At 40.3% G+C, this 15,704-nt stretch overlaps 1 protein-coding gene across 2 annotated transcripts in view; it reads left to right on the top strand.

The window, feature by feature from the left end:
- NUDT4 (nudix hydrolase 4) overlaps positions 1-15,704 on the top strand; it is a 32,840-nt gene that overhangs the window by 2,524 nt on the left and 14,612 nt on the right. For both annotated transcript variants that reach the window (XM_072865228.1, XM_072865239.1), the window contains exon 2: positions 14,256-14,366. In XM_072865228.1, the coding sequence (XP_072721329.1) occupies positions 14,256-14,366 (111 nt within the window). The remainder of the gene's footprint in view (positions 1-14,255; positions 14,367-15,704) is intronic.

Consider the following 15,704-nt stretch of genomic DNA (forward strand, 5'->3'; position numbering starts at 1 on the left):
CCTTTCTAATTCTCGAGAGATTGCATCATTGATTTTCAGCTGACCTGCATCTCTGGGGATCTTTATGTGCAGCATAACTTCTACTGTGAAGGAGTACAAAGGCAGTACCTGAGTGACTGGAGGGAGAAGAGGGGAACAGCAGACTCCTGTAGAAGCTGGGGGGAGGAAATTGGCTTCCATAGTTTTTTTTTAACCTACAGGGTTACTACCCTATAAGCAAAGAGTTGCTAGACATTGGAGGAGAGACAATAGAACAGACAACTGAAAGCAGTCTTTAGCAATACATTTCTTTTTAGGAGTCCTTAGAATTAACCTATCTTCCTGCTTCTGTTCTGACTTTCTGAAAGGCCAGTCCATATCCACTTGTGCTTGTGCTTTAGCTTTTTTCCTCCTTTCTTGCACTTTGCTTTCTGACACATCTGTAGACAGCAGTCATTCCTTTCTTAGCACTTTTTGGATGGACTTGAAGTCTTACAGCCTCATCTCCTAAAACCAGTTTTCTCTCTGATCATCATGGTAGCTCTTTTTTCTCCTTCAGTTTGACAGCCATATTTTTTGAATGTGGGTGACAGTTGTAGTTGCTTTAGATGGAATCTCACTGTGTTGTGTAAAAGGTTACTAATACTTCTCTAGCCATACTAGGAAAAAACATTGTGATAGGACCCATCTTTATCATGATTGGAAAGCTATCATGTAGTCATCTTGTGATTAATGGTGGTATCTAAGTCTCTAACTTGTTCCCACCTTGTGAACTCTCAACTTGTACCAGAAATTCTTACTGTCCTGCGCATTAGATTCACAATATGTTCTTCTTAACCAAATGTGATCCTTCCTCAATTTCAGCATGAGATCCCCCTGTTGATATCGTGACTTATGGATGCTGCCTCTCAATTTGGAGACTTAACAAATTTCAGTGACAGCTTTTTGTGATCATTACCAATGAAAATCAGGCCAGTCACTAAAACATTTAATATCTCTATTGTTAATAATCTTCTAGGAAAATCTGCATGTCACGGCTTCTTTGTCTGTTTCCTCTCTGTATTGCACTTCTTAGGCTACCTTTGTAGCCTTGCTGAAGCCCATGTTACAGCTGAATTTTATGGACAGTGAAGCAACATGTCAGTTGAAACAGGCTGTGGTAACAAAGTATGTTTTTGGTAAAACCGTATTGTATTTCCATTGATTTCCTGTTCAATTCTTAATTTATTAATTTGGAACATAGGTGGGCTCTAGAATACTGCTGACGCAAAATTCAGTCTGGTGGTCCCTGGAAACAGTTTGAAATACAGCCGCTGAACTCCTGCTCTCCAGCTACAGCACCCTGTCCAATTAGACTTACGAACAGTCTGCTGCCAGACTTAAAATTGTTGAGTCAGTTCTCTTGGGTGTTACGGGCTGGAAACTGGGCTTGCCCACAGTTTTGCAACCTGTCAAAAGCTTCTGCTTTGTCTTGAGAGCTGGTATAGCAGCTGGAAGCATGTACTTGTGAGATGACTGATGGTTGTCCAGATGCACGGCTGCAAAAATCCTCCCTTCCTGTTTCTTTCTTAATCTTTGAGTGACTCCACATATGCCAATTTACTGCTGTATAGCCCATTTTGGTTTAGATTTTGTAGCCTTCATGCTGTGATATTGTATGATTTTTTTTAAAAAAAAGAAAAAGAATCCTGGAGGAAGCCCAAATAGCCAAGTAATGTGGCCAGTAGCTTTGGATTTTTTCTGAGTGTTTTAGAAGATCTCTTAGATTACTGTCATTAAAGTGTTGCCTGTTTTTGTGTCTCAGTGCTGTCATTTGGGCTGAAGAGAGAGCAAGATGGCTGAACATGAGCTTAAGTGCTGGCTCCTACTGTCATTCTTAATGGAAACGAAGCAGTAATTGCAGGCACTGTCTGCCCTTTGAATGAAAAAAAATTGCTGGAAATGAAGCAGGAGAAATCCCATGAAAAATGAAGCAAGGCTATGTGGGCATGAAATGCATGAGGGCTGCAGGCTTTTTGCTTTGGACAAGCAAGAAACTGTTAGGTGCGTGCAAAAAGCTGATGGTATTCAGCAGAGTGGGATGGGCTGGCGGATTTGTGCGTGAAGAAATGCAAGTCTCTCTTGAGCAACTTGAGCTGAGGATGGCAGCTTTGGGATAAGCTCGCAGGAGAACCTCTCTCAATACTGTGAGGACCCAATTCCATGGGTTGGAATTGCTTATGCATTCAGTACTCTGCAAACACTGGTTTTACATAAAATGCTGCTGTCTCAGGGTCTGGGCAGAGGGTAGGCGAGGAAGTTCTTACCTCTCAAAGCAGAGAACCAGGCAGGCCTTTAAAGCAACAAGAGCAAATAATAATAAACATATTTTTTTCTAGTCATTTGGATAACTAAGACAATTTTTAAAGCTGATTTAATTTTTCTTCCATCAACTACATATTATACAAATAAATGATCAGTTATTTTTAAACACTTTGAATATAAAACTTGAGTGTGTTCTAATTATTTTGGCATCTGTAACACTGCTTTATGTAATTGAATATAGTATTGAAAGCCCTACTTTACTGTTCAGCCAGCAGTTGCTAGTGACAGATCTATAAAATGCTTTCCTATGCAAAAAAAAGTCTTCAAGCTTTTCAAGTTTTAATTTTGCCATTTTTGTTGTTCAGCCTTGTACAAGAGATGAAAATAGATGGGAAAGGTTTCCTGTTACTATTGAGACAGTAGTGAGGATAACTGTATTGTCATGCACTTAGGGGAAATTTAGATCCCCCCACCCCGTAGCAGGGCATACACTTGCATGTCAATTATTGCCTCTTAATTTTGAGTTAAAAATTTTAGGCTCTTAGTATTGTATCTCCTTTTTGGTCTGATTTAGGGAATTTTATTTCTTGGGCTGTAGAATGTAAAGATTTAAGAAAACCTTGTTTAATTACCTTGTTCTGGTGGTCACATTTTATTATTTAAAAAAAAATAGTGGTGTTCTTCAGTTTCTTACAGCTGTTGTTTCATATTAGCAATGGTTTTATTAAAGGATAATAAAGGAAGAAGTAAAATGTTTTTCTTATTTGCATTGCTCTAAATCATCTGAAAACCAGAAAGCCCTGTTGTAATGTAATCTGATCTATAAAACTAGGGCCCAGAAGTGTCAGATGGCTACCCTGGCAAAATGGGGTGTTCCAGGAATTTTTGTAAATAAACTTGCACAGTGATGAAAAATCTTCCATACTTGACTCCGAATTTGTCATTTGGTTTCTTTATCCTCCAGTGTAAGTTCCTAGGTGTAAACACACAGATAATGTGTGCTTTAAAATACAACTTGAGAGTATGACCATGGCACCATATTTAAGCCTGGCATGCTCTCCAAAGCAATGTATGGACTGATAAAGGTTACCTAGCTTGCTCTATGATTGCCTAATGGAATATAGGCATATTTTTAAATACCAGAGAATACACGTTTCAATACACGTCGGGCACACTGTGGTTTTTTACTTGTTCTGTCTCATGTCCCAATACACGTCGGGCACACTGTGGTTTTTTACTTGTTCTGTCTCATGTCCCTGCCCTGCTAACATACAGGAGGAATAATTGACATAGGATGACTGCTGTCTTAGTTTTTCCTCAGCATTTTCTTGATATTTGGACATCATCTGTGTGGTGTAGGAAGGGGTATAGCTTGAAAAATCAAGACCTATAGCTTCCAAATTGGTTCTTTATGATGTGTCTACAGAGAGAGTGTCTGCTTATGGTGCATCCCTGCAGGCTCCTATGGAGTTCTGCAGTGGTTTAAGCTTGTGTTAAAGTTAAATAAAAATAATTGAATGTTAGGTTGCTGTGGTAGGATTTACATCAGGTAACCAACTTACAAAACCCAAGTGCCTTGTTATCCCTACTTCCACAGAAAAACAGCTTTCTGCAGGCATTGCATATGCACCTTGCCTTCATGTTGGGATCTTTTTTGACAAACCGCAACTGCTTGCCAGCAGTGGAAGCCTGCAGGTTTGGCGAAGCTGTAGGAATTCAGCTGTCCACCATGGCAGGAAGCTTCAGTCTTCACTCATGGCTCTTCAGATACTGAAATCAGTCAACCACGAGGTGGTTTTTTTTAATTGCAAAGCCTCGATTCTTTTTTTCCAGTACCTATGGTATTATTTGTGTATGCCATATGAATGTGTTTAATGGGGTGGATAGTCGCTCAAAATGGGCTGAGGGGAGAAGGAAACATGGATGTACCTGTCTGACATGAGGCTAAGCTGTCCTGCAACAAAACACGTTTTGTGTTTTGCCCTGTTTAGAAGATGCTGTCTCTTTGAACTAGTAATATTTGTAAGTGTTTAGATACTTGAGAAAATATCCTTTATAGCTTACTTGCACCATCCTAAGTTTACTTTGAGGATTTAAACTGGTGGTTAAATTTCTGTTTGAATTGCCCCAGTTAACTTGGTGGTGCTCAAAACTTTGACGTTACCAGTTTCTATGAAATAGCAGAGTGGCAGACTTCTTCAGAAGTATACACAAATCCTCGCTAGAGATATATATGCATATATAGACACACATATATGCGTATATATCTCTAGCTAGGATTTGTAGCCATGTTTTCTTAAACATCTTTTGTAGGTATGCAACCGCATTCATGGACCACAAGCTGATGTGTATTTTCTTCCAGTCTTGTTTGTAGAACACTTAAAAAAGCTTATTTTAATTAGGTGGCTTTCTCCAGTTATTCCAACTTGAAGAAAGATGTGTTTGGCTTTGGCCAGCCACTGATTTCACAAAACGCTACAATCTTAGTGCTTAAGCACTTCAGTGGGACCAGTCCTGTAAATGTAAATATTTAAAAACAAATTTTGTCTTCAAAGTTGTATGGGTTTTTTCCAAGTATCTCGAAGACAAAAAGGGCTAAAAGGTAACTGGTACTTGTCAAGAAGTAACCTTGTCATGGCTTTACCTGCAGCTGACTGGTTCTCAAAGACTTGGAGCTCTTGTTTCTGACATGCTTGGAAGCTGATCCCTTAGTCAAACAGATTATGTTGCTGAGTAACCAGTAAAGCCCAGTTCTCCTGCTCAAGATTAGGCCATGGTTTTGAGTTACAAAGAAATGGGCAGCAAGAGTTTTAGCTCTTCCCCTGCTACCTTGTGTGTTTTCTCCCTTGGTCTGTATTGGCAAGCATCAGGGAAGAAGGACGTACTGTAAAGTGGATTGGGTAACTGACCCAGCATGAGAAGTAAAACTTCTTTTATAGACACTTGGGGGGGGTTTCTTGTTTATTTGCAGGATTTTTTGCAGCCAGGAATCTCCTTTTGCCATATGGCTGGGTGCAAGATCTGCACCCTTCATCACCTTCATCATGAGACCTGTCACATCTGATTCTCCGAAGCGTACCAAAGCTTAGGGGGAGATCTAATGTTACAGGTGACTTGAGTGCTTGTTGACGTGAGGAAATGTGTTCTGACTGACGTACCATAGTAGTAGAGGGCTGTCTGTTCCTGATATGAACACTTTAGCCGAAGAACAAAACAAAGTACTTTGAAGAGCCAGAGAAAGGTACTCAAATTCTGAATCACTATAACAACATATTAGCCGAATATGTGAATTTCATGTGAAATAAAATTTATAAATAATAGAATTTTAATTGCAAGTTAAAACAAAACTTCTTCTGAAAAAGGCTGATGTTTTTCTCCTTATTGCCGTATATCCTTAAAATCAGAAGATCTCAAAGGAAAAATCATTTTCAGATCTGATTTTGAAGTATTATAAAAATACATGCATCTATTTCTTTATCATTCTTCTTCAGAATGCCAGTAGAGTTGCACTGATTGATGTCCAAGCATCATGCTGCTGCTTTGAAAAGCGATCTTTACTTAAAGGTGGGAGGATATTTCAGACTTTATTTAATATATTGTATAGACACAACCCAGTTTTCTGGGTTGCTTTCAAGATGCTGCGCTCAAGTTAATGAGCGTTAGGATTAATGTACTGCTAGTTGTTATGCCATTTCTCTGCTGCTCTGCCAGTTCCTGTTCATTGAGACTAAATCTTCTTTTTAACCTCTGTCATAGCTGGGGACTGCTTTTCAGTCTATTGTCTGTAAAGTACTTTGCTAGAGGCTCTTGAATTGGCTTAGGCTGATCTGAAATCGGGTAGCTGCAGTCATGCCTTTCTACCCGATTGTGCGGTTCTGACCCTTGCATGGCTGTGTACTGATCAGTGTAGAGTGTGTGCAGGCTGAAAACTAAGCTTTAATGGTACAAGCTAGTTTTCAGCCAGATCAGCTTCCTGAACTCATTGTGCCAGTGTAAGGGAGAAAGTAAAGATGTTGCAGCCTTGACTTTAATTAGCTTTTAAAATGCTGTCAAGTCTGATCCCAGGGTTTTTCACTACTCTACTATAATTTTGTGCACACTCCAGGTCAGAAAAAGTAATTTTGAAAATGATTGCAGTAAAGAATGAGATTATAAGCAATCACTCTACTGAGAATATTTTCAGGAAGGCAAAAGTATGTTCCTTAGTAAATGCTACTTGTGTGGCATTGCTATGACAAGTTGTAAAGCTCTATTGCATTTTTCAACTTTCTGGAGTCCAAAAAGAGACAACGGCATTCTGGGACAAGGATACCATGGTAACCTATAGGGGAACTGAGAAGCTGTTTCAGAACGACTGAAATGAGGCAGTGATTCTTAAAATAGCAAAAAATGTTAGATAAAGGAAATCTCTAACTACAGTAGTAGGTTGACATGTGCTCTCTAATTTGAGATGTGTGCTTTTGCCTAAATTCACACAGTGAATCCTGCAAATATGATCCAGGGTTTGTAAGAGGTGCTTTTCCTTGCTCCTCAATAATGTTTCTGTGTTGTAGCATTCAAAGTAGTTTCCCCAGTACTTTTAAGGAGGCTCCTGAGCTGAAAACAATTGGAGGTTGGAAGTGTGAGGGAACAATAAAATATTTCCTGCTTGTATTCTTCCCTGAGCATCTGCTTATGGCCATTTTTAAACAAATCATAGGGCATAACTGACCATTTTGACTGTATTTGGATTAAACCATCTTTATGACTCTTTCAGGTGCTTGTAACTTTGCAGACCAACCATGTAGGCTGAAGTTTCCGTGTTGAGTGTGCTTATATTAACCTCCATCAAAGTGGGTCCTGTTTTGTTTTTTTTTTTTTTTCCTGAGAATAGGGTTGGATTTTTTTTTCCCCTCTTAATGTTTCTGATGCCTGTGAGAACATGCAGTACATCTGTTCTTTCTAACAGCATTTTGACACTTTCTTTTGTACCTGAGAGGGTACTTCTTGCTGCCTTTACCATCTTTCCTATACTCTGTCCAGTTTAAAGCTTCTGAATTGGTTCACATGTACTCATCTTCGTAGAGCTTGGGAGCTAAATCCTTTGTCCTCCATGCACCTGCCTTCTCCTTTCCTTCTCTGTGCGGTGTTTAGTCGTACACCTGAGCAATGCGGTGTTCTTTGCAACTGAGCCACACGTGCTCAGTGGTCTTTTGGGGGCGAAGGGTTGATTCCCTTCCTCTTGAAAGTTGTTCCTTTTAACTGACAGTTTTACTGTTAAAAAAAGGCAAACTTGGCTACCTCCATCACGTAATTCAAATAGCAAGTTGGACATAGCTAGTGGATTGGTGGGTGTGATGAGAAAGGAGAACATGGGGTGTGCAGTGGGAAAGAGGAATAGATGTGGTTAGGCTGGGAGTAGAGACCTTACAAAGATATCTAATGGCAAATAAATACTTTTTGTGGAACTGGAGTGGTACCTTTTCAACTGTAAGTTGGTTTTTCCTTGCAAGTAATACATCCACTATGGAAAAATTCCCATCTTGCAGTTGGTTTATAGTGGCTTCTGCTGCTATTGCTGCATTACTTCAAGTTGTGGATTACTGTGCGCTGAAGTCAAAAGAATCCAGCTGTGGGGGTTTTGTTTCTCCTGTGTACCAAGTTTCAACCTTAACCTTGTCTCATGGTTTAACCCCAGCCAGCAACTAAGCACCACACAGCTGCTTGCTCACTCCCCTGCCCTGATGGGATGAGGGAGAGAATCAGAAGAGTAAAAGTGAGAAAACTCGTGGGTTGAAGTAAAGACATTTTAATAGGTAAAGCAAAAGCTGCACACGCAAGCAAAGCAAACCAAGGAATTCATTCACTCCTTCCCATGGGCAGGCAGGTGTTCAGCCATCTCCAGGAAAGCAGGGCTCCACCATGCATAACAGTTACTGGGGAAGACAAACACCATCACTCTGAATGTCCCCCCCTTCCTCCTTCCCCCAGCTGTATATGCTGAGTGTGACATCATATGGTATGGGATATCCCTTTGGTCAACTGGGGTCAGCTGTCCCAGCTGTGTCCCCTCCCAGCTTCTTGTGTACTCCCAGCCTCCTTGCTGGTGGGGTGGGGTGAGAAGCAGACAAGGCCTTGACTCTGTGTAAGCACTGCTCAGCAGTAACTAAAACATCCTTGTATTATCAACACTGTTTTCAGCACAAATCCAAAACATAGCCCCATACTAGCTATTGCAAAGAAAATTAAGTCCAAAACTAGCACATTCTCCACCCCTTATTCCGTACTGTTTATGTCATGCTCAAGTCTCACACTATCCAGTACATTCTCATTAACCACCCCCCCCTTCCCATCCTTTAATACAATACACAGATATCATTCCCTTAGTCTATGGACCACCCCTGTGAAATGTCTGTAAAATGTCCATAAATGTCCACAAAATGTCCACTGAGTTTGTTTAGTCCATGCCTTTGGGCTCTGTCTGTTATGGTGGTCACTCAGGACAGGAGAGGCGGTGTGTTGTGTGGAGTTACTGGGCACCAAAGCCAGCTCAGGTTGGGTCACTGCTGCACTTGCACTGCGTCTTGTCCACCATTGGTTCATGTGGTTCCTGCTATAGCAATTCCTATAACATGCAACACAAATCCTAGGTTGGTTACAACAATTTAAAGGTATATATGTTACAATCTCCACTCCTGGTCCCTCTGGACCAGACCATAGGGTTTAACATTGCAATGAACTCCTTCCCTTGTCCCTGCTCTGGCTTGGATTTATCCACAGACTGCAGTCCCTTAGGGGTGTACCTGCTCCAAGTGGAGCCTTATCTGTGAGCCACAGTCTCTCCAGGGGTATACCTACTGTGGCATAGACTTATCCACAGCCACAGTCGCTTTGAGGTGCACCTGTTCCGGCATGGCTTTCTCCATGGGACACAATGCCTTCAGAGATATACGTGCTCCAGCATGTCATTACCCACAGCCACGGTCCCTTCAGAAGTAAACCTACTCTGACATGGCCTTACCCATGGCTGCAGTCCCTCCAGGGGTGTACCTGCTCTGTTGTGGGCTTATCCATGGCCACACTCTTCGAGGTGTTCCAGCATGACCAAATGCATAGCTACTGATACTTCAGGGTGTACCTGCTGCAGCATGGACTTATCCACAACTACATATGCTTTGAGGTGTACCTTTTCCAGCGTGGACTTATCCTTGGGCCACAGTCTCTCCAGGGGTATACCTGCTGCAGCACAGACATAACCACAGCCACAGGTGCTTAGAGATGTACCTGCTCTGGCATGGGCTTATCCACAGCCACAGATGCTTCGGGATGTCCTGCTCCCATGTGGACTCATCCACAGGTCACAGTCACTTTAGCTAAACAGCAATAACAGCTATAAATTCAATCTAGAACATTCCAATCAAAGCTGTTGTTATCTTGAACCCTTTGAGCCCCACGTTGGGCACTAGAAAGGACTGTCGTGGTTTAACCCCAGCTGGCAACTAAGCACCACACAGCTGCTTGCTCACTGCCTCCCGGTGGGATGGGGGAGATAATAGAAAGGATAAAAGTGAGAAAACGTGTGGATTGAGATAAAGGCAGTTTATAAGTAAAGTAAAAGCCGTGCATGCAAGCAAAGCAAAACAAGGAATTCATTCACTCCTTCCCATGGGCAGGCAGGTGTTCAGCCATCTCCAGGAAAGCAGGGCTCCACCATGCATAACAGTTACTTAGGAAGACAAAACACCATCACTCTGAATGTCCCCTCCTTCCTTCTTCCCCCAGCTGTATACGCTGAGCATGACGTTATATGGTGTGGGATATCCCTGTGGTCAGTTGGGGTCAGCTGTCCCAGCCGTGTCCCCTCCCAACTCCCTGTGCACCCCCAGCCTGCTCGCTGGTGGGGTGGGGTGAGAAGCAGACAAGGCCTTGACTCTGTGTAAGCACTGCTCAGCAGTAACTAAAACATCCCTGTGTTACCAACACTGTTTTCAGCACAAATCCAAAACATAGCCCCGTACCAGCTACTATGAAGAAAATTAACTCTATCTCAGCCAAAACCAGCATACCTCACTTTTTTCTTTTAAGGTAAGCTGATTTTTAACATATTTATTTTTGTAAGCTATAATGTCCTACAGTTAAGGAAGATATAAAGCGATGATATTTTGTATAACCTTAAGTAATTTTCTACCTCTTTGAGTGCTTGATATGAAAAAAAATATAAAGAGGAATAGCTTTTGGTTGTAATTTGTATTGCTCTGAGCTGTTGCCGTTTTAGTCTTCTGGAATATATGGCTGCTAACTGTTTCACAAGTTTCTTTTGACTGGAGAACGCTAAACAGGCCAAAGCCATGGCATCTTTCTCTAGAAATTTTCAGTTGTTTGTCTGCAGGCTTGGCATTTATAGTGAGCAATCCCATGATGCGCTGTAATTACCTTTGGGGTTTTGGTTAACCGTATCTTGGTTAAGCGTATCGATAGGTGCTTATTACAAGTAGGCTGGCTAACAGTTTCTCTTCCTCTCTGCACCCAAAGGTCATTGCTATTCCTGGACTTGAAAACAAGGTAAAAACTTGGCTAGTAAGACTTAGTGGAAGAATTGTCTTTTTCTCCTCTTAGCTGAATTTTGTAGCTTTACTTCCTCACTTGGCAGTATTATGGAAAATAATAGCTTTACCTTAGTCTTTGGAGTAAAATAAACTTAACAGTATAACTAGGCAAGCAGATTTGATGCCATTACTCTGTACTTTGGAAATCTTTTGACCAAGAGTCATCAACAGTAAGGCTTTTTCAGAGACACGGGAAAGGCAATGATCACTAGCAAGTAATACAGCACAAGAAATCTCATTCCTTTCTCTGCATTCAGAGATATGGGGTATAGATTTGTCTGCATAGGGAGTACTTCCGTTGTTTTCTTCTGAGCCTAGTGAGGTTATGATGGAAAATTTGGTGTGCATAGGCCAGAAAAAATGTAGATGTGTGAGATTCTGCAGTCTTGTTTTTCAGTAGATTACTGTAATCTGCATGAACATGAACGTCCTCAGAAAAGACTGGATGTCCAAGCGACCTAGATCTCTATTGTCCTGGTTTGCTTATCTTATATTAAGGGAAGATGAATTGCTAGCTTTTTGCTGCTGATTTTGCACCTCTTTTGGCATGTGAGTGCATTGTCAACCAACCACAGCTTTTTGGTGTCTTCATTTTTAAGTGATCTTTATATTTACCACCTAGTCATTCAGGTACTGTGGGATGTGTCTTCTGGCCACTTACAGATGGAAACACCTGAAAACTACATCCACTACATGGAATAAAAAACAACACACCAAAACCAAAAATGTGCAAGTGAGCGCAAGATTGCTTGCTACTGTAACGGAAATAATCTATGTGGAGTGCTTTTCAGACTTACCATACAGTCTTGTAACTGCTAGCAGCTCTCGGCTTTTGTACAAATTGATTACCACCGAGTACATTTTTGCTAGCATAACCCAGGACGGATGCCTCATGCCCTACTGGCTTCAAATGTTAATGTTACTGCATGGAAAAAATTGTGTATCTGAAGATATACCTTAGTGTGGTCCCTTGGATTCAGACTGTAAAAAAAAAAAAATCACAGGAGAATAAAGCATAGTGCTTGAGAAAATGCTTCAGTTCCAGGGTTAGTGGAGACTTGGATAGTTGCCAAAATGAACTCCCAGGCTGTAACGCTTGGGAGTTTATTGTATGTATAGCTGTAAAGCCTGTCTACCAGAGTTTATGTATTTTAATGTTGATTACTTGCTAGATGTATTTGTTTCTGCTTTTTAAAACGGTAATTTAAAGCTAATAGATATACAAACCCAGCTCAATAGACTATTGATCAGGTTAGTAGTAGTCAACTACTATATATAAAGGCATAAAAAATTCCTGGCTTTATGCTACGCTGCCAGAACCAGCAACCTGATTTATCCCTTAGTAGCAATTAAGAATTTTATGTTTAGTCTTAACTAAACAATGAATGCTGATTAAAACCATTCTACTAAGCTGGGAATGATTTAATGTGATATAATCTTCCTTTTGTTCATCATTGTTGCTAGCTTCCACATGACTGCAGTGAGTGCTAGTTTCATCAGCAGAAAATAATGTGTAGTGCTTATGTCTGGGATCCCACGAGTGAATTCATCACTTGATTTTTACAACTGCTCTTCAAGCATTGCCGACATGGTGGCTCCTTGTAGCGATATCGATGCTCCACCTAATGTGTTCAAAAACTTTTTCTAAAACTACATTTAGTAGAGCTGTGTACCCTCTGGGAATCTTTCGTTAATATCAAAGGATCCTAGGAAACTAAAACCTTTGGTTGTAAAGATCAAGTTGAGACACATTTGTGTCTAACCTTGTTGCCTTTGCTGACTATTTCCAGGTTTTTAGATAGCTGAATAAGATATTTGAGTTGACTGAAAATGTGAACATTTAGATCAGATGCTAAGAATGATTCTGTACTAAATGAGGTCTCTGCTGTGTTCCTTATTTAGCATAGGAAAAATTGTGGAGAAACTAGTACAGTGGAGAGTCCTTTGGAATAGGACAAATCTTGACTGCAAATAAACATTACAGCAAGAAAATACCTGTCAAATAAGGCGTTTCTAGGTGCATGTCAGTATGCACATGCATTGTTGCATTCACAAAGGTATGCAGTCATCTTAATTACACTCCCTGGTTCCTGTAGGTCAGCCTACACCGTAATTCCATGAGTGCCAAAGGGGCATAGTATAAGTGATAAGCATTTCCCTGTTGCCCTCATCAGGGAATCATTTTCCTGCTTAATCCAACAGGAGATGAGTTAAAAGACCATAAAGGTAGTTGGTGAGGTCTGGACTGTCACTTCAGTCATCTGGCACCAGTCCATACTTTAACCTTTAGACTGAGGTTCTTGTTGCTAGTCTTTTAATTGCTTTTAAAGATGTGAGCACTGACCCTGTCCCTTTGCTCCCCACAGTTGTCCTTTGACTTCAGGGTAGGGCTTATGTAAGTATTGCCTAGAATATGATGCGTGTTACTACACAGATGATTGACTATGTCTTACTAATCAGGACACGGCTCAAATACAAGTTAAACTGTTTATTTCTATGTGGTCATGAATCAAGGTCTTAGTTTCATCGACTTCTGCTGCAAATTACTCCAAATACGAAGCATCCTAGTTTGTTGGACAGGTGACTAAAATCTTCTCAGCTCTGAATATTATGGACAGGTCTTATAGACAGTGGGTTTTAAATTGGTATATATCAATCATATGACCAGGTTACAGAGTCAAATTAAGTGAAATTAAAGTGTCTTGGAAAAAAATTGTTATTAAATTTAGAAACCATTCAAAATTCAATGTGTTGCAGTTTTTCCTCTTACAGAAATGTTAGAAGAAACCAAATTGGACAAGGGCCAATGAAGTACTCTCCTTATAATTTAGTTATGTAATATTGTAGGCATGCCATGCTAACATAACACTTCTGTAACTGAAAAGAAGCTTGTCTAAGACTAAAAATTAGAAATTTTTTCAGAAGTCCAGTTTCTTAGCCAAAAGATGTCATCCCAGAAGAATTGGTTTAACTTCTGTGTGATGAAAATGTCTTAATTTTCATGCTTTACCATCTGTATGACCCTAAGACTTACTCAGTATTGGAGAATATTGTTACTAGATTTCTGTTGTACGTCTTCATTCCTGTGCATATTGTATTGTGTATTTTTCACATTGTGTCTAAGCATCTGATGAAAGTGTTTGTATAAGGAGATTATAATGACATTGTCTTGACTTAGTTATATTAAAAAGACTGGATGTTAATAATTTCACTTTTTTTTTTTTTTTTTTTTTTACTTCTTAACAGCTCCTGGTTGCCTATTATGTTTCATTTCTAAAGTCTATAATCCATCTGGCTAGGTGAATAAGTGCATTGCTAAAAAAGTGCATAGTACCAAGATTCCTGACTTGTGAGCTATATTTAACAGTCATTTGCAATTATTTATAGGTGCTGTTGGTAAGCAGTAGCCGATACCCAGATCAGTGGATTGTACCAGGTGGAGGAATGGAACCAGAAGAAGAGCCAGGGGGAGCAGCTGTCAGAGAGGTGTATGAAGAGGTAACAAAAACAAAACAAAAAAATCCAGCTTCTTGCTGCTGCTGCTCTCTTCAGATGGGCATCAAGAAGAAAGAGGGAACCCTACCTCCTTTATCCAGGATTTGACTGAGACTTCCATGGTTGTGAAATTCAAAGAACTGCAGTTCTGTGTGTTAGAATTGGGGTATAGTGTGGTGAGGTGAACTAATTAGCTTGCTTCCCAGCACGCTTTCATTTCATAGCTAAATTTCTGTCTGCCTTTATAAACACTTACTGGAAGTGGAACTGTGACTTTATGCCAGATGACATATTATAGCAGTGTAGCATTTCTGCGTTCGTGCAGAAAATGTTTGACTTGCAGCTCTTCTAGAACAGGCTGAAGGTGAACTAACCATTAATGTGTAGCTACACAAGAAAGAGAAGTAAACAGACCTTTGAGGAGATTCCAAACTAAACGGATTAGAAACCGATGTATCTGAGTAGTTGAGAATTCAACAATAAAAAGGCCTTGTTAAGTACATCTAAGGCTGTTTATCTATAAAGAAAGCACCACAGGTATAGTCTGCCTTTCTATCTCTGCCCCCACCCCTAGGCAAAACAGAGTTTTAAGTCTTAATGAATTAATGCAGTTTCCCACTCTAGCATGGTACTTAAATTTCATATTCAAAATTCTGCTTTTTAACTTGCTATTTGTTTTTCCTAGGCAAACTGTTAAAAATGTTAAATGTTACTTGAATATCTAACAGCCAGAACTGTAAGCCAAATAAAACTTCAAGAAAAATCAGAGTCACTTGATTTAGGTAAAAATTATGCAATGCGTAAGTGACCACAGATCAACTCTTAATTCTTTATATCATACTTTTTAAATAGAAGGTATAAGGTTTTGCAGAAAGTGGATGCATCCTGGCAAGTGAGTGAACGACAGGATTTCCGCTAGTCTTAAACAGTTTTCTCATCCCAGGTTGACTACTACTATTCACCAAACACACTAATATTGTTGCTAATTAGTATGTGTAATGATTTTTTTTATTAGCTGTGCTATCTCATTGTTTAGCTTGCTTACCCTTAAGACTGGTTCTGCTGGGTTGTAGAGGCTTGGGAACTTGATGTAGATACCACTTGCACCAAATGCTGCCTGCTGTTTGGTGTCAAAATGAGATCATCTGTGAACTGTGATTCGGTGATCCTCCTCCCCTCTTACATGGGGAACAGACTAGTTCAGTATTCAGTGCTCTTAGCAGCCTTCGTGCAGCAAGGTTCAAGCATAAATAAGCGTCACTGATACAGAGCTATTCCAGACTTTCTGTGTCCAGTTTTGCTGGGGGAGCCAATTTTGAGCTGCACAAGACATACTCAGAT

This window comes from Ciconia boyciana, chromosome 1 (assembly GCF_034638445.1).
Source record: "Ciconia boyciana chromosome 1, ASM3463844v1, whole genome shotgun sequence".
NCBI classification, from domain to species: domain Eukaryota; kingdom Metazoa; phylum Chordata; class Aves; order Ciconiiformes; family Ciconiidae; genus Ciconia; species Ciconia boyciana.